The 20,205-nt window shown below is 38.2% G+C and overlaps 1 protein-coding gene across 1 annotated transcript; it reads left to right on the top strand.

Annotated features, from left to right (window-relative positions):
• The first annotated feature begins 484 nt into the window (after window positions 1–484).
• LOC129248160 (lipase 3-like) lies at window positions 485–19,044 on the top strand. Its single transcript, XM_054887607.1, has 5 exons — window positions 485–1,522; window positions 1,604–1,781; window positions 14,588–14,949; window positions 15,025–15,183; window positions 18,411–19,044. Exons 1-5 carry the CDS (start codon window positions 1,310–1,312, stop codon window positions 18,801–18,803), a joined length of 1,305 nt encoding a protein of 434 aa, XP_054743582.1. The 5' UTR covers window positions 485–1,309; the 3' UTR covers window positions 18,804–19,044.
• Window positions 19,045–20,205: the final 1,161 nt, after the last annotated feature.

Raw genomic sequence — 20,205 nt, forward strand, 5'->3', positions numbered from 1 at the left:
GCATGATCATTTTACAGCTACTAAGCTTGAACTTGAGTAACGAGCAGCAGCTTGCATAAACTGTCCTTTGGTCGGTCACTTATCAAGCGCGGCCAAAGGTGTACGATTACAAGCATTCCAAGCAAAAAACAAAAAAATAAATATTAGAATATGCAGCAACACAACAACAAATTTTGTGAAAAAGTGAAACTACCGATAATCTTCGCCAACCGCAATGTGTTGGATTCTACTGGGGTGAAGTAAATTAAAAAAAAATGTTTCATAAGTACGAACAGTGTAGCGAAAATGTGCGCGATCATTTGAAGCAATAAAAAGTGCTAAATTACTGCTTACATAAAAAATGAAAAAAAGCATGTAAACATTTGCAAGCAAAAAAATTGCACGCTTAATGTTGCTAGCAACATGTTGCCGCAATATTTAATACGCCTCAGTGACTTTGAAGGCGAGAGCGCGCAAATCTTCATCACAAACTAAGTGGGCTTGAGTAGTTGCTATCAAGTAACGCTGACTCGAAGACAGTCTGCAGTTGGTGGCTGCAAATAACGTACGACGGGGCTGAAATATTATTGATTAATCCAGCGCTTGTGAAGTCAGACTTGTGAATACGAGTTACGCACATATACAAGCGCACGCATACGCAAGTAAATGCAGATGCGGATATGGGCACAATTCCACACATACGCGCATTTATATTTTTACGCAGATCATCAGCCGCGCTTTATTAACGATCGGAACTAGCGCGGGCATTTGCCTTTGTGCGTCAACTCAACCGCTGATAAGCGTCAATTACAGTGGTTTTTATCAGTAGCGTGAATTCGCATACATACATATATATGTACATATACATGTGTGCATATTAATAAAATATAATCAAACTCAATAATACTTATCAATCCCTTCAATATTGGTCAGTGTCGCGCACCATGTGGCCAAATACTAATCGCATTCAACGCTTAATCGCCAAACAATGAGGTTGTGCTCACAAAAAACAAACAGAATGAAGAAATAATGTGTTTCGTCTAATTTTAATTTACTGAAGTAAAAATAAATAAATTTTAACAGTGATTAATAGCGAAAAACACGCCCTGCCATAAGTGAGTACGCATTCGGTGGCACAAACAAGAAAAAACACAAAAGCGCGTCGAGCCCCCTTTTGTGAGTACACAAAATTTTCACACCGATAAACGAAAAGAAAAACAAAAACAAAAAAGAAGAGGAAAAAGAAAACAGAAAACAAAAAACAAAAATCTCGAGCCCTGATCTCGTGCAACGCGTTCAGTTTACATTTGCCCGTCGCACTGGCCACAACATGTCGCGCGCCAATTGTTTCGTGGTGTTTTCACTTCTTTTGCTCTGCATCTGTTCCACACCCAGCGCAGCAGATGAACCGAGTCTGTTTTCCTTAAATTTCGGTCGTTATTCACTATTCAACATACCGCAATTCGGTCGTTCCATTTTGGAAAGTGTTGGCAACGCCGTAAATTTGGATCCAAATGTGCTTGAAGACTCACATTTGAAGACGGTAAAGAATATTTTTTTGAGGAATAAATTTCAAAAATTTTAAATTCAAATTGCGCGCGCTCTTTTCGTGTCTTTCATGTAGCCGGAGTTGATACGCAAGTATGGTTTTCCAGCTGAAATACATCATACGATTACCGATGATGGCTACATTTTGGAAATTCATCGCATTCCACGAAAAGGCGCCATGCCGGTGCTATTAATGCATGGATTACTGGACTCGTCAGCGACTTGGGTGATGATGGGGCCCGATAAGGGGTTGGGTAAGTGATGCGCGATACTTTGTTATTGTGTGTGTGCACGTGATATACAGGGTGGTACATACAATTAAAAAAAGAAGAAGAAAAATCATTTTTTTTATTAGTTTATTCGAAAGAGCAAACATTCCCGTTATTAATGGAACTGGATTCTAAAATCCCCTCCCAAAAGGCACTCTTTTAGGATGCATTGTCTTCTCGACGTTCACTTGTGGGGTTTACTATCCCCAGATGCGCCAAATTTGCTTGCTAACACAGCCAACGAGATGAAAATGAGTGTCGTCCGACGTGACGATTTTGAATTATTTTCAATAAATGCACTGTTTAGGGATACACAACATTCGCGTTGGAAATATTAGTTTGGGGAAAAAGAAATTCATTATTTTTGCGTCAAATATTTGCGAAAAAGTTATAAAATTGTTTTATGGTCGATCTTCAGCTCCTGGGCGATGCTACGACTATTAACATGCCGGCCAACTTCAATTATTTTTGTGATTTTATCGAAATTTTTGCATTAACGACATTCTCTTTAACATCAAAACTGCCTGAACAGAATTCACGAAACCAAAATCGTGCGTAATTAACTGTTATAGCATCGCCACCATAAACACCCTTCACAATTTCATCGGCCGGGCTTGCATTTTCGCCTTTATCAAAGAAAAACTGCAAAATGTAACGAATTTTGCCTTTGTTGACTTCCATTGTTAACACCCTGTAACTCACCACTGAATGGAACAAACAAAAAACAGCAAAGAATTTTTTTTAATGTGAAGAGATATCGATCACTTCAGCCATGTGCCAAGAAAATAATGGATTTTTTTTCTCCAAACCTAATAAGTTTGCAATATTTCACAACCTTGTTCGAGCGTAAAGCGAATCATTTCGTTTCGACTTTCTGTCAAGATTTCCAACAGGTGAGAGCTGTCATTGTCAAAATTACAAATGATTACACAAAAAACAGTATATGGACCACCCTGTACTAGCAGTTCTAGATACGATCTCTATGAAAATGATAGAAACATCACTCTTCAGAAAGCGAACGCTGTTCAGCAGGCAAAGTCAACACTGCGAATGCATTTCTGCCATTAAAAAGTTTCGGGTAACAACGGTCCAACGCTCGAGTTTTTTTCTTTTATCAGAGGAGTGTACTTTCAAAATACCATCATCATCATTGTTGGCTGGACAAACCTGGTCGCCTGCTGTATGTAGTATATGACTCCAAATATCTCGGTTTCGTCCATGTGTCTTTCACGCACGAAATCCCAATAAGTCTGCGTCTATCTCGACACCGTCCATGCATTTAAGCATTTACCGAATAGAATTTGTTCAAGGGGGTAATTCGTGGTAGCCCGCAATATGTGCCCTACCCATCTCAATCTGTTGATCATGATTGTAGTTATCACAGATAGGTACGCATATACGTACATAGTTTTTCGACTTCATGATTGTAGCGTTTCCGCCACTCGCGTTTATCACATATCGCGCCAAAATTTTTTCGCAGAACTCTCCTCTCGAAAATCAGCAGCTTCTGTCTATCCGCACCTCTGAGTGTCCACGTTTCACTACCATATAGCATGAGGCAGAACGACATCCACTAAAGATTGGCGGCCCTCTGAGTCGAATGTGCTTATGAGTGTCTACCAACTGATCGGTCTCAGGCACTTTGCCTACTATGGACATAATTTTTTGGTTGCGTCTCAAAAGGTATTGCCAAAACTTTGAGTGCATTTCTTATATGAAAAAACTTTTCTCTTAAAAATCATCGCCCAAACACCTAATAGAGAATATATACGCCAGCTGTACATACACATACAACGTGGCGCGAAATTAACCACTCTATCGGAAGATTTATAATCTTTGCAAATTGTGTCGTACGTCAATCGAATTTGACACTTGTGAACTAGACAGCTGCAGCATACAAACAGAAAAGCAATGGGGCGCATAAAGTCCCGTCAAAATAGAGATTTCCATCTCTCAAAGTCATTATTTTCTATTTTGTAAGAAATTTATTAAAAAACCAAAAGGGATGATTAATTTTGCGCCCCTCCTTCAAAAACAATTTTTTTATAGCGTAAGAAAATTATTAAAAACCAAAAATGGATGATTAATTTTGCGCCACCTACTCTAAATATTTTTTTATATAATAAAATAGTTATTAAAAAACCAAATTTGGATGATTAATTTTACGCCACTCACTCAAACTCATTTTTGCGCCACCTTGTATGAAAACCATTTGATTCTAAAATTCAAACTTTATGTAAATTTTAAAAATTCGATAAATTTTAAGAAAAATTTCACATTTTTTAAGCAGAAATTAAAAAAGAGCCCCGATTATGCAATTTATAACTCATAGAATTTTATAGTTTAAGAGCAAAACATTCTTGTTTTTTATTAAGTAAAAAAGTTTATTAAAAAAGCACTTTTTGTATTAATAAAAAAGTTATTAAAAAACGAAAATGGATGATTAATTTTGTGCCACCTTGCATGAAAACCATTTGCTTCCAAAATTCAAACTTTATGTAAATTTAAAAAATTCGATAAATTTTCATAAAAAATTCACATTTTTTAAGCAGAAATGAAAAATAGAATTTTATATTCAAATTTTAGTTCATAGAATTTTAGAGCTTAAGAACTAAAAGTATTTTTTTTATTAAGTAAAAAGTTTATTAAAAAAAATGGATTATTAATTTTGCTCACTCAAATTACTCACTCAAAATATTTTCTTTATGTAGAGTAAAAGAGTTGTTAAAAACAAAAATGGATGATTATTTTGCATCACTCACTCAAAATAATTTTTTGTATTTAGAAGCAAAGTTATTCAAAAACCTACATTGGATGATTAATTTTGCGCCACTCAAAATATGTTTTTTTTTTGCATATAATAAAAAAGTATTTTTTGTATTTTGTAAAAAAAGTTATTCAAAAACAAAATTGGATTAAAACCATCTACAGAATAACCGCACAGAATGAGTACAGAAAATCGGGAGCGTGTCATTATTCTGTATTACAAAATTCTGGGTGACAAAATTCTGTAAATTGCAAAAAAATTCTGCTCTTTAAAATTCTGCTTTTTTAAAATTCTGCTTTTTAAAATTCTGCTTTCCAAAATTCTGCTTTTTCAAAATTCTGCATGTTTAATGCGAAAAATGCTGCTTTATTTAAGTTTTGTGATTTTCGTCATACAAGAAGTAACAAAATATACATTTATTCCATAAATATACATATGTATATGTTTAAGCGATAACAATATTTTAGTTTAGCCAATTACAATATTTTTTGGAATTCTTTTTAAATATGTAGTGTGACTTAATTTATTTCTTTTCTTAATAATTCTTCGCAGCTGTTCGTTTTTTTTAGAAGAGTTCTACGCAAAAATACTGTGGATTCTATCGAAACTGAAGAAAAAATTATTATTATTATTATTTTTTATTTAATATCTCGAATAATAATAAAAAATAATAATAATAATAAATTAAATAATTACATTACCTCTTTAACATTGTTAACATTATATTTTAATACAGAATTTTGTAATACAGAATTTTAGAAAGCAGAATTTTAAAAAAGCAGAATTTTAAAAAAGCAGAATTTTAAAAAGCAGAATTTTGTTTTTAGAATTTTGTACATACAGAATTTCGACACCAACCCCAGAAAATCTTCGTAAAATTTGCTCTACGCCTTTAAAATTTTACTGAACCGACCCTCCATATAAATGTCGCTGTATTTCAAGCACTTAATTAGCAGATTCTTCTTTCTCGCTTCCACTTTCTTGCCCAATATTGTAAATTTACCATTTGTTTATCTTGACCTCTTCGAAACATTGCATTTAATGTCGCTGGTCGAGTTCTAGGACGGGTAACTTTCTTCTACGTTGAGTTGCAGAATCCAAAAAGTTATGTGGCCTGAATTTGAAAACACAAAAAAAAAGAACAAAATGGCGGATCTTATAGGCGGAAAGGTTACAAAAAAATCTATCGATTTGGCTTGAAATTCCTTAGCCGGGAGTTTTTGAAATCACTTGATATGATTTTGAAGTCGATTTTTATAATCCATTTTTTGTACCCCAAAATATTGTATATGAGGATCAATAAGTTTTGCATGCGTTTCAACATTTCTTTGCATCAATTAACATGAGCATCATTTTGCGGAGGTATTCGGCGCCAGTAAATCTTTTTGACGGCCATGACTTAGTGCAGGCTGGAATGAATGCACGTACAAATAACAGTGAAACTTATGTCCCGGCACGCCTCAATCTCACGCTATGCGGCTAGACGATCTTGCAATGTCGGTTCACGTAAGCATAGCAACGCATTACGAATTTTGAATGATCATCACGAAACTCGTAATCTAAAGAAGTAACCAGCGAATTAAGGCTGTTGCAGTTAGTGGATAGGCAAACTGTTCCATCCACGTCGAAAATCATAGCAAAGCATCACACGAAAACGATAACGATTAAGAATCATCCAAGAGGAATGTTTCGAGTACTTGTAAGCTATACAAATGGCACATACTGAGAGACGAATATCAGATTTGTCCTTCTCACACTGGTGCTGCGATATTTGAAAGCTTAAGTAGCAACCTACCTGAGCACCTGCTTGCATTTAGCTATGGGCCAACTGTCCGCTTCTTAGCGCTTTAATTTGGAAATAATTTCGTGGTAACATGAACACAAGTGGGAGCAGTGATGAAACGGCGGGAAATTCAAATTCTTTCCTCATACTTTTTGTTCACTTTTCTGGAGCGTTAGCTAACTAATGCGCTCCATTGTGCGACTTGCTCCCACGCGTTACGAAAATGACAACGAAACTAAAATTTCATGAATGATACTAATTTCATAGTAATTTGTCTACATTAATTATTGCAGGTGGACGCTTGTAAATTTTTTTTTGTAAAAACTAATTGCACAATTTAGAGAAGGCGTGAGCGTAATTTATTATTTGAATTATCATTGGTAATGGATTTTACAAAATCAAATTAGCCACTGCAACTTAATAAGTAAATATATAAAACTAAGCAATGCCATTTCACAGTGAGAAAAATGTTAAGCTTAATTTACACATTTAACATTTTTTTTAGCAAAAGTCACTTTTGAAATATCTGAATAAGTACACAATGATAACCTTAGACAATAATGGCTGGGCATGAGGTCAGCAAAAGTACACACATACCTATATACACACGCAAAGATGTAAACAACAAATTACTTCGTTGAAATTGGCGTTGAATTTGACGTGCAAAACAGAGAGAAAACTGGGAATATGGGAATACAAAGTGACAATCAATTTTTATAAATATCAAAATAGAAAAAAAAATATTAGATCATAAAACTTACTTCAATGTGGTTGTAACCATTTAGAACAAGAGAGGCTTTTATGGTGCTTACACTCACCAACGTAAACATAAGATAACCATGGAATTGTCAATGGTGACTACGCATCGGAATATGGATAACGGCTTAGAAGTTGGGGCCCATACAACATGAATACGAATAATACAAAGAACAAAAAACTACAAACTGCGGAAGAGGCTGAAGTAACAGTAAAAATGGCATCATAAGCGCCCGAAATAATACTCCCAACAGCTATTGCAGATGACAATAATGGCTGCGGTGAACTCCTTAAAAACCCTTTTCAAAGTATCTCAAAAGTTGCATAAATTGCCTGTTGTGGCTACATTCTTGAATGCTGGCATTAAAGTAAACATTTGCTTTTAAAAAAATTATCTTAAAATAGGAAGGTCGTTTGAAAATTTCGCGCAAAACAAAAACTACTTAATTGTCTTAATACGTCTCCTTTTAGGCTTATGCACTTCGTTCAACGCTGTTCTAGGATGTTGATCCCTTCCAAATAATGGGATTTATGCAAGTCTGAAAAATAGGCATTCGTTTCTGCAATCATCTCTTCGTTTGAATAAAATCCTTTTCCCGCCAGCCATTTCTTCAAATTGGGGACAAATAGTAGTCCGATCAGCTCGAAATAAGTCAATGCTTTCTTTTACAATATTTCTCCAGACGTCTCGGTTCACTGCATGGCTTTTTCGATTGTTAATGCCACGCAGGTCATCTTTTAATCATTTTTCCACCTTCTTGTTGGCCGTCCGCGCTTTCTGCTGCCAAAAATGCGAGAGTTCAAAGTCTTCTTTGCAATTCTGTTGGCATTCATTCGAAGACGTTGCGCCTTCCGGAAGCGCACTATGTTTTGTTCTTTTATAAGTTCTTCGATCTCATTGCTATGTTTTATTCTGTAAGACCAAAAATTCTCCTCAGAATTGTATGCTTACTCCTTACGAGATAGTTCCTTATATTAGTCATCGGAACCTATGTTGCACATCCATACTTTGCGTTGCTGTTAGTCACACTTCCGTGACAAGAGTTGGATTTTGAGTTTGAGGTTTGCGCACCCTGCAGTCTGTTGTTTATGCAGATAAGCTGAAAGTATTGGAATTAAAAAAATTAATCTCACCTGACCCATCTGACCTTATATATATATATAATTGGCGCGTATACCGTTTTTGAGTGTTTGGCCGAGCTCCTCCTTCTATTTGTGGCGTGCGTCTTGATGTTGTTCCACAAATGGAGGGACCTACAGTTTCAAGCCGACTCCGAACGGCAGATGTTTTATGAAGAGCTTTTTCATGGCAGAAATACACTCGGAGGTTTGTCATTGCCTGCCGAGGGGTGACCGCTATTAGAAAAATGTTTTTCCTAATTTAGGTGTTTCACCGAGATTTGAACCTACAGGGTTTGGTTGAGAAGTAATGAGCCATCCCTCGCGGAGCGTCTGCCAAGTGATCAACCGAATCGGCTGGTGGGGGAAAATGATCGTTGGACCTTCCCCTTCCACTAGAAATCGGTCTCAGTTCGCTGGCAACAGCGGTGCAGTCAACATCGCTCCGCGCGTGAAAGCTGTTTTAAAAGTTTGTTGGGCCAGTCGCCACGACCCAAGAAGGCGCGAATGTCGAAATCCAAAGTCAAAACCATGCTGATCGTCTTTTTCGACTCTCGAGGCATCGTCCACAAGGAGTTTGTACCTCTAGGAAGCACTGTAAACGCGGCATTTTACAAAGAAGTGCTCCTTCGGCTGAAAAACCGCGTCGCCCGGGTTCGGCCCGACCTCGTCAACAATTGGACCCTTCATCATGACAATGTGCCGGCGCACACCGCCCTCCTCTGCACCTCTGCATTGGCCAAGATGGGGTTCCGGTGCTTCCCCGCCCTCCCTACCGCCCAGACCTGTCTCCTCCGGACTTCTTCTTGTTCCCGCGCCTGAAAAGAAAGCTTAAGGGGAGGCGTTGCGGCTCCATTGAGGCGATCCAAAAAACTGTGACAGCCGAATTGAACGCGATTCCGGCGGATGAGTTGAAAAAATGTTTCCTGCAGTGGAAGGACTGCTACTAGCGGTGTATTAAGGCTCAAGGGCCCTATTTTGAAGAATATTAGTTGTGTAAGCCAAAAGGTTTAATAAAACTGCTTAAAAAAATAAGGCTCATTACTTTTCAATCAAACCCTGTACGTTCTCTCTGTGAATTCCGAATGGTACTCACCAACCCATTCGGCTACGGCGGCCGCCTTTAACCTTACCTTACATAACGCCAAATATAACTTGAAATCTGGCATACTGAAGCTATTCTGAGTTCACATTCGGACTTAGCATGTCAAAAACCTTCGGGAAAGTGTAGTATATATTTTGGCTTAAAATTTGTGTTAACCTGTATTATACAAGATGGCACAAAATTAATCATCCAACTTTTTTCGTACAACTTTTTTACTAAATAAAACAAAAATAATGATTTTTAGTGATGAAAATCTCTATTTTGACGGAGCTTTACACGCCCCCTTGCTTTTCTGTTTGTTTGCTGGTAGTTCAAAAGTGTCAAATATGATTGACATACGACGCCATCTACCAAAATTATAAATCTTCCGATAGCGTGATTAGTTTTGCGCCACCTTTTATTACACTGCTTCGAGAAACTGATACTGCATACCAGGGAAACAGCGCAAATTTTGGTCCAAAGATTTTGGATCCTTGGTCTAGATATTAAAGTAAGTTATAGTACCCCTTGCCTTGAGATGAAGTTCTAATAGTTTACACTGCTCTGGTACACAGATGACACGAAAACACCCGAAGGCATGCGCGCGGGGATATTTGGTTTCTAAATAAAGCTGTCAACGCCAATGAGTAGTTGTCCAAATATCTTCCAGAGATCAGTCTAAAAATAAACTACTGATTGCAAATTGGAGCCATAGTCAGGCCACTTAAGATCCTACCATCCTTTGAGGTGAAGTCCGCAATAGTCCTGAAGTCCATATAAAGATTAAGCTTATTAGGGTGTGCAATCGCATTAAGCTCATTAGGACTCCGGGACACAAATCCATATCGACGAAGCGAAAGTATTGGCTAAAAACCAACTGGACTCGCGCCTTTCCCAGACATGGGACAACATACCATCAAGGCGACTCAGCTCAGAGTTGAAGAGCTAAGGCTAAGAAACGCTAACTGTCAAGTTACGTGTGACAAAGCTCTCACTGGGAGAGTATATTCGGAAGATATTATAATTTCGTAGAAGCCTCCCTAAGATAAATTGAAAATGCTCATAGACATTTTTACTGGCCACTCCAGTCATCGTTTGACGACTCTTATCTATTCCGCGACATATCTCCAGAAACACCACCACACTTGCTCTCGAAGGCGTAGCCATAGCGAGGGGAAGAAGTAAACATCTCGGTTTAATACAGCTAAAAGAGAGGCTCAAACGCTCAGCTCAAGCCAGGGCTATACGAGGAAGCTGAGTTTGAGGTATTGTGAAGAGTAGAGGGCATAAAAGTGCAAACCTTTATTTCCAATTATTAATTTCATGTTTCTCAGACTACACTCCGTTACAAACAACCGTTCCGCAATCTTTATATGAATTTTGTTATAAAACCCCACCTGCAATAGGTAACGACGCACTGGAAACAAAATATGCAACATCAGCATTACGATGCGAACGAGTTATGAATGCCAGAGGAAATTTTTTCACCATGCGCTGTGGTGTATTTCATGCCATGGGCAGCTTTACTAGTGCGCTAGAATAACGGTTACTACATTGAATTTAAAACGAAAAAATAATTAGTGAGAAACTCTGACTTAATTACAATTTGCCTAGTCATACTGGCCGTTGTTGTTCATTCAGTATTGTCTGACATTGAATACTTAAAGCCAAGCAATGAGAGTTGGTTTTCAAAATTAGTCTCCATAAAAAATGTATTACTGTAAATCTTTGTTCGCGGCTGAGACTTACTTATAATTCAGTAGCTTTGTGAATACAGGGTCCGGCACTCGAAGTGTAACCAACTTCAGACCACTCGCGCAGCTGATGCACGGCTATCAGCTGTCTGCTAGTTGGCCAAATGACAGTCCAGAGTATTGTTTGCAAGCGCGCTGTAGCATATTGCGATTTGTTTGTGAGCTCGAGCACCTTAAAGTAAATAAAATAATTTTTATCGCACCATTACTCGTTACAATGATACTGGTAGCATCACGAAACGTCATAGTGGTGTTCAACAAAAGACTGCAACGTCACGTGAAATGGTTCAAAAAGTGAGAAGCGACTTGAGCGAAATCCCCGACGAATTGCCCATCAAATGGCGAAATAACTGAAAATATCTGACCGCAGCATCCGCCGCATACTGAAAAATGATCTCAAAGTCACACCAAAGCAGCAACAAGTCAGACTTACACCAAAGCAGCAACAAGTCAGACTTGAAAGAGCGAAGGAGTTGTTTCGCTTGGCCGAAAGGGATGAATTTCCGAATATCTGACGAATAAATTTTTCAAATTGAGTAATTCGTTAACTCCTAAAACGATAGGGTTCATTTGACCGACCGTTCATACGAGAATTTGAGTCATCGGAGGCAGCACCCGCCACAGGTAAAGGTTTGGACCGCTGTAGCCGCTGGGCGCTCTCCAGTCGCTTAGTATTCCGAAGGTTGCTTTGAGGCTGACAAACATTTCAGTGGCAGACCATAAACGTTTCAAGAGGACTTGGTAACGTCTCACAAAACTCCACTGAACCAAGAATGGTTAAAAACAACGTTCCGAACTTCTTAACGTCCACACAATGACTCTCAAATTCATCAGACGCGAATCCGATGAATTATTTTCTTTGAGACATTTTGGAAAGCAAGGTCTGAAAAAAAAATTCACCAGTCTCGAGGCCCTGAGAAAAGCCATTGTCCGGGAGTGGGCCAAAATACCTGCAAGTCGGGCAGTTTGCGATTCGTTTCTGGACCATCTCAAGGCCATTGTCAAGGAAAAATGTGGTCATCTCGAGTAAAAGTAAAGGGATTCTTTTATGGCCTTTTTAATTGGTTACACTTCTAATGTCGGACACAGTAGGCAAAATTGTCGCATTGTCCACAGGTGACTTATCAACATCGTGGTTATGGAAAGCAAATGTAATCAGAGTATATTTCTTTAAAAACGAAGGAAAATTGATACAGGGTCATGCCCAATAAAGGTTTTGTTCCGAATCGCGCGTGAATATGACTTAAAATATTCTATTTTCAGCCGAATGGTACCACATGCCATTTCTCTCGTAATCTGATCTCAAGCTCGTCCAAAGCCGTGGGTTTATTAGAATAGACTAAGGACTTGACGAAGGTTTCGGGAAAATAATCGAAGAGTGTCAAGTTGTATGATTGCTTGCACCTATCAATGAACCCTTGGCCTCAAATAATCCAGCCGTCAAATTCATCCTTCATATTGCTATGGGAGGAAGGGAAACTGTTTTGCAAACGGAAATGTTTGCCATTCTGAAAGTAGCAGATGGGATAACTGAGAGAAAATGGAACGGGAAACAGGTTGGAGCCTGCTTAGTGCAGCTTGACTGTCAGGAGAACGCAAAGCAAACCTCAAAGATTGTTCAAGAATGTAAGACGAACCTGTTGCAAGACAGAATAAGTGCCAAATATGGGTTCCAGAACAGTGCTGTGCACAAGGGAATGAAATTTCCAAAGAATTGGCTAACCGTGGATCAGCGGTTACACCACAGGAGCCAGAGCTAATAATCGGAATAAGTTCTGTAGCAATTATGAATTGGATCAGCAATTATGTGAATTTACATAAGGAGCAATGGTCCGGTCTAGAAAGCTGCAGAACTGCAAAGTGTTTTGTGACAACCCGAATAGAAAACTGTGGAACTTTCGTCTAAAACTTGGAAGAAAAGACGTTGGGTTGATAGTCGGTATTGTTACTGAACATAATCCAGTGGGGTCAACATATAACCACCATTGGAATTATTGAGGACCCGATTTGCCTGTTTTGCTTAGAGCAGGCGGATAGCACAGAGTATTTCCTCTGTGATTGCCCTGCATTGCTAGAGCAAAGCTAAGAATTTTGGCTTTCATGAGAATGAATAAAAATCGTTCTCTCAAACTGAAGGATATTTTTAGATTGGCTAAATAATATGAAAAATTCTCACAGGTGTAGCTGCCTCTTTGTCTCTATTCTATCATATCTATTTCTTTCTGTTATTTCTCCCATTTCATCCTTGACTATCAACCCTTTTACTTTCCAAAGCTTTTTAGACTGAGTTTTTTAGGAGTCACCAAATCTCTCTTTGTTTCTTGGCTTGATTTTTTTTTATTTAAAAAAATCCTGATGATGCAGCCATGACATAAGCCCCATCCAAACTGTCAATCTTAATAGACGCATTGACGCTTGGTCCAATATTTATAGATATATGTATTGTGTTTGCTTTAATAACGGCAACCTTGGTTGGTGATATAGCCGCTAAGCCAAAAAAGGTGATCGTACATCGATCTTCGATCTCCAACGTCTCATTAACGAATTCAGCTCAAATCGTACCGCATAATTAACCGATATGATTCCTTGTCGATAACCAATTCCGCCGATCGGCGCCAAAGTGACATTTTTCTATCCAATCATCTCTAAATGGTTGGTGGGTTAAATTTCAAAAGGGTGTCCTTTAGCTCAAACTTTTCCACGTTGCAGCAAATTGCCTCCGCACTGAAGCCTTGATGACGACCGACCTCCCTTTGAAATTCATGTTGCTTATTTATAACTAATCCAAAGTTCTAGTAATATTTTTTAATAATATCTCGTCATCATCATCAATTCCTTTTGTCCCGAGTGAAACGTAGATTCTCCTGCTACATAGGGGTCCTTTTACCTTTGTCAGATAGGAAGGTGAAATGGTTGAATTACCACTCTGGCACTCCGCAAGTATCACTAAAGCGACGTTTTGATACTATTATGAGACCTCCAACAGGCAGATATCTACAGCTAGCAAAGTTGTTGATGTAATGGAGAAGATTGGTGGAATTTATGTTGATACACTGGCCCAAGCTGTCCAAGAAAGGAGCACCCAGTGAGCTTAATCATCTAGCTGCCACACCTGGATATTTACAGATAAAGTGCTCAACAGTCTCCTTCTCTGAAAGCTCCCCACAGCTTCTGCCAGGGGAGTTAAATGGTACTCGTAAACTTAGTTTTTCAATGACCGTTGAATGACCGGTAACATAGCTACGATTTTGGAATTGAATGAGGACTTCCTGAGTCCTCCACATATTCTACCGGGGCTGCAGGGTTTTCGAAATCACAGTGGAGCTTCATCTTTTCTGTGCTTTCCTCAGAAATAAGTTGTGCAATATCTGTTAAACTTTCTGAAAAAAGTAAAGGTTAATTCAGAAGTCAGCCCCTATTTACTTTCAGAAAACCTGGCATTATCTATGTGTGCAAATAATATTTTAACTCATTCGCCACCCGCCTAAAGATTTATAATCTTGTTTTTCTTCTATTCTTTCATCCCAGCTTACCTTCTCTACGAGACTGGCTATGACGTCTGGATGCCAAATGTGCGCGGCAACACCTATTCACGCAATCACACCAAGTACAGTACGCGGCATGCAAAATTCTGGGATTTCACATTTCATGAAATCGGCAAATATGATCTACCCGCTAGCATTGATTACATTTTGGCGCAAACGGATCGTGAGAAATTGCAGTACATTGGTCACTCGCAGGGCACCATGACTTTTTGGATAATGTGCAGTGAGCACCCGGAGTATAGTGAGAAGATCATCTTGATGCAAGCATTGGCACCAGTGGCATACATCAAGCACAGCAAAAGTCCGGTGCTAAATTTTTTGGCTTACTTCCAGGAACCTATCAGTGTGGGTATAAGCAAATGTGTATAGATTTTAGAAGTTAAAATTTGCTGAATAACATTTTCTTTATTTTTCCCTCAGATACTATTGAAACTTATTGGCGCACATGAATTTTTGCCCAGTAGTGAATTTCGAGTGATGTTCAGCCAATTTATCTGTGATGAGGATACAATTTCCACGGAAATTTGCACAAATATTATATTTTTGGTCACCGGTTTCGACAAGGCCCAGGCAAATGAGGTGGGTATGCATTAGACGGGGTAAAGAAGAACCAAGTAATAATATGAAGTTGGGTTTAGAATCTTAGCCGGAGTATTCAGTGTAGTAAGGCTCACATTTCTGTAGTTGACACAGTATTAGATAAATTAATGAGTAGAGTCTGCTGTTAGATAAGCAGATTTAAATGAGCATTTGAGGGGGTGATTAGTGCAATGTGGGGTTATTTCACATGCTGGACATACCATCTTGATCAAAAATCTCTCGCCAGGTGACGCTGTAGTCAACGCATTTTAACAGCCGAACGGAGGTAATGGAAAAATCGAAGACGGCTCTGAAAGCTATACCGAAAATTTAGTTCCAGAAATGTTTCGAGAGCTGGATCAAATGCTGGCTTTAGTGCATTGCAGTTGATGGCAGTGATGGTAAATGTAGGGAAAATTCCCTACATGTAGGGATTTTTGTCGAAAAATGTGGGTGTAGGGAAAAGAAGGACAGATGTTGTTACATTCTGTAAATGTAAGAAATTTTCAAGAAGGACAGAAAAAAATTTGAAATAGCGGGAAAAATTAGAAAAGTTCATTTAAAATAGAAATCCGCAGTAAGGTTTCATGCCAGACTTTTTTTCTTTATGGCAGAATACTTTTAAAAGCGTTAATACGGCAACATTGCCGTTTTTTCTTCGTTAACGCTAACAGGATTTTTTCTTCGCGCGAAAATTGTTTGTTTTCTGGTGCTTTTCACTTTTGAAGTAAGTTTGCAAATAATTTTGTTTTAGCTTTTTTTATATTTAAAATGCATATATAGTTATATATGAGTTCCCCCTCTTCGACTGACTCTTTGGAGGAACACCAGAAAAAACAATGCAAGTATCGGAAACAAAAGTTCAATAACGAGTGGCTTGAGGACGACAATTTTTGTGGCTGGTTGGAAGCTGTGGCTAACGATCCAGTCAAATGAAAATGCGCTGCGTGCGACAAAGTTTTGAACTGCGGCAAGTCTGATTTTCAGAATCACACCGAATCAGAAATGCACCAAAAAAATATGAAGGCAATAAAAAAGACACATAAAATAAACAGAGTTTTTTAAGAAAAAATCGAGTAAACCAAATGGTTCCAGAAATTTTGAATTAAGACTTAGCATGTTCTTCGCCAGATTCTGAAAATATAAAAACTCTGCCTTGCTTTAAACAGAACTGAATGTAATGAAAAAGTCTAATTTTTAGCCTTTTTGCTGAATTTTTCTTTACATTTGTGTTTCTAATATAATAAATATGTGTACTTATATATATTTGAAATAAAATTTGCTTTTATTATAAAGTGTCAAAATAGCACCAAGTCCAAAACTTAAGCAAATAATTCAATTTTGACGTTGCAAGTGCCTCATTATAGTGTAAACACAGGAGAAAAAATGTTGGGAATTGTATAGGGAACATTTTTTGTAAGCGTAGGGAAAAGTAGGGAATTTTTTTGGGTTGTGTAGGGATTTTTCGAAAAATCATTTACCATCACTGGTTGATGGGGAGTTCTTTGAAGTTCATTTTGAGGAATAAACTTGTATTTTGAACTTTTTGATGAAGGGGGTATGTTGTGTATAATAAAGCTAATTCTGAATAGTTAGAATTCTGTAGTTAGAGCTGCAGTATCCCTGGCTATCACCGTGATCCTCGACATATCAGTGAATGCGAAAAAAGTGCTTGATAGATGAATTTGCAACGCTAATGAGTTCAATTATTAGTTCAAGAGTTCAATAAATAGATGCACTATTTCAAGCGCTGCCTATCCAAGAGCAGGACGTTTGCATAAAATATACTCTGACGTTTGAATATTCTCAAGATTAAGCCCGCAAGCCGTTTTCGTGGATAGACACGAGCGGTGCATGAGAAAATGCAGTGTATTGTGAATGACTGTGAGGCCTACCTAACGGCTTGAACCTCCTTGCAAGTAAAGTTAGGTTAGTTTACGGCAGTTGCCACTCTCCATAAAGGACCAAAGGAGCCCACTTAGGTCTAAAGGTCCCTTGTGATACCACTAGCCTAGACTCAAGCCACCTCGTCTCTTAGATAAAACATAAAATACTGTGGATTCCTGCCGATTCCAAATCGGCCAAACATCCAATCAAGTAAGAATGTAGACTGCATTATCGCGTTCTGGCAAGAGCGGTGCAGTGGTGGAGGAAATGTTCAATGCCCTCCACCTCTTTTTATTTCCTACAGCTGCGACAGAAGTTATTAGAGGAAAACACATGGATTCTCGTTAGGCCGTTAAGCCCGGTCTTGCTGCCAATACTGTTCTTATGGTAGGCCAATCTGTGTAGTTTCATGAGCGACCTAGTTCTGTGCTCATTCCAACTAGGCCAGATCTTTCCAGTTATCTCACAAGTCGGCTCCGTTGTCCATCTATTGTTGGCTTGCGCGCTGTAGACCGATCTGATGTAGAGATTGCTTGTGAATAAAGGGATGCCCACAAGATGCGCCGAATTGGCTTCTTATATCCCATTCAGCCTTTTTATGACTTATGTCTTGCAACCAAAGAAGTAACCAAATACCTTCACCTGTCTGAGTTCATTCACTGTTTTCCAATCACGTAGAGCCGTTTATAGAGGCACCTCTTGCAATTTGGTTCGAGACCTCATAGTTACGTCCGAGGAGCTCCGTTTTGCAGAGATTTAATTGCAGTCAAGCTGCCAGAGTGAAATATGTATGTACGAGTTTCATATCTTATATGAACCGGGTTCACCATCAGCTTTGCAATTCATATTGTCATAGTTGTAACTAACCAGAGAAAAACGAAAATATCTCCCACTTTCTCTGTGAATGCTTTGCGATTTGGAAGGCGAGGTTGTTAAGCCTTGGCAAACCGAGGTTGTTAAGCCTTGAGAACCTTGAAGAGCTGGCTGGTAGAGACATAGACAAACTTATAAGGCTTCTCAATCGCATAGATGGGATATAGTCATGTAGGAATAACCCGCATAACTTATTTGTAGCGACGATGCGGCAAAAAAATTGGATTCTTGGTGAATCACTACTTAAGAAAACCGACCGGCCACCATCAGCTCTCACTTTTGAGACACACTCGAAATACATTGCAATATTTTTAAACTAAATATTTCTTTAATATAAAATAATTAAACGGAAATCTAATTTCGATTAAAAAAATGTCACTAATTTTCCACATCTTTTTCTTAAAATTTTACTAATTTTCAACATATTTTTCTTAAAATTTCACCAATTTCCCACATCTTTCGTTTAGACAATGCTGCCTGTTGCTCTCGGTCATACGCCCGCCGGTGCCGCCACCAAGCAACTGCAACATTACGGCCAGCTGAAACATTCCGGGCTTTTCCGTCAATTCGATTACGGTTGGATACGCAACTACTGGATCTACAACAGCATCGTACCGCCCGAATATCAAATTGGAAGCGTACGTAACAAAGTGGCGCTTCACTACGCACAAAACGATTGGCTTGCAACGCCGGTCGATGTTGAAGAATTGCACATGCAGCTGCCGAATGTGATCGGTAAATTTCTAGTGGCTTATCCAAAGTTCAATCATTTGGATTTTGTTTGGGGTGTGGATGCACGTGGATTGCTCTATGATCGCCTACTGCGGCTAATGAGTTTGGTTGAGCGAGGCGAACTCTGAAGTACTTCTAATTCTAAGGCATTAGTTGAGGGGTATACTCAAGTGTGGTAAAGTCGAGTTTCTTGCGACGCGAACTCCAATTTAAGTTCCACGTATTCGAAATTATTTCATAAATTTAAACTTGACTTTTTCTAAGCGCGTATTATAGATTTTATTTCTTATGTATTTGTAGTGGTAGCGCATTTAGTTTGTATTTGCTAGTTTGTTTTTGTTTCTTGTTTTTTGTTTTTAGTTTTGTATTTTGTAACCTGAACATTCGTGCTAATAAAAATATATATTTATTCTAAGTGAACTTTGAAATTGCAGATGAATAAATCTTAAAACCAAACTCTAAGCTCTCAACAAAAGTGAAAATATTTTCAATTTTTCGCTTTTTTGTACTAAATGCTTAAATAACATATTTCATGCATAAATCGTATTAGTTTCTCTGCACAAGCGAGCAAGTGTGCTTGTAGGTGTGTATATTTATATTTATGTACATATGTATACAAAATAAACAAGAATTCATGATAAAGTGCACATGAAATAAATTTCATTTTTCTCAAAACATACAAAGTGATAAAATTTAATGCTTGGATGGAGATACCTGCATGTTTATGAAAATAGAAAAAAGTTAAAAATAAAAAATTAAACTTACTTCAAAGTGGTTGTAACCATTTATAAGTACAGGAGCGGTTTTAGACAGGCAAAAAAAAAAACTTGAAGTTTATGTAGAGACCGATCGGGTTTCAGTATCGTCTGCGGCTACGCATTGTCATAAAAATGGCCGAAAATATATTAAATATTTTGCTGCAAAGTTGCCTGAATTGTTTGTTCATGCTACACACTTGAACATCTGTACGAAAGTAAACATTTTCTAATAAAAAACTTAGCGTCAAATAAAAGGTAATTAAATTTCAAGGGCCCATTTTGAATGTAAACCACACCTAAACGTCAAGTTCTTTTCTACATTTCATTTGAAATTTTTCAATTTCAGATTAACTCAATTTGAACTATGGAAAGACACATAATCGAGCAACGCGTTAAAGTGATTCGGGCGTTCAAATCAAAATGCATATCGCGCACTTCGTGATGAAAATCATTTCAGTGATGAAGCACATTTTCACCTCAGTGGATTCGTCAATAAGCAAAATTGCCGCATTTGGGCTAATGATAATCCAAGACTGCTTTCCCGAAAACCAATACACCCACAAAGAGTGACTGTTTGGTGCGGTTTATGGGCCGGCGGCATCATTGAGCCGTATTTTTTCCAATATGAGGCCGGCCAGCCAGTTACTGTGAATAGTGTTCGCTATCGTGAGATGGCCCCAATTGGAAGATATGGATGTGGACGACATGTGATTTCAACAGGACGGTGCCACTTGTCACACAGCTAACGAAACAATGGCTCTTTTGCGCGAAA

Source organism: Anastrepha obliqua, chromosome 5 (genome assembly GCF_027943255.1).
Source record: "Anastrepha obliqua isolate idAnaObli1 chromosome 5, idAnaObli1_1.0, whole genome shotgun sequence".
In the NCBI taxonomy this organism is placed as follows: domain Eukaryota; kingdom Metazoa; phylum Arthropoda; class Insecta; order Diptera; family Tephritidae; genus Anastrepha; species Anastrepha obliqua.

Bases quoted from the DNA above. Each gene is read 5' to 3' on its own strand.
- LOC129248160 (XM_054887607.1), top strand. From the start codon at position 1,310: ATGTCGCGCGCCAATTGTTTCGTGGTGTTTTCACTTCTTTTGCTCTGC. The intron at 14,950-15,024 runs GTGGGTATAAGC...TTTTTCCCTCAG, and splicing joins ACTTCCAGGAACCTATCAGT to ATACTATTGAAACTTATTGG. The intron at 15,184-18,410 runs GTGGGTATGCAT...TCTTTCGTTTAG, and splicing joins ACAAGGCCCAGGCAAATGAG to ACAATGCTGCCTGTTGCTCT.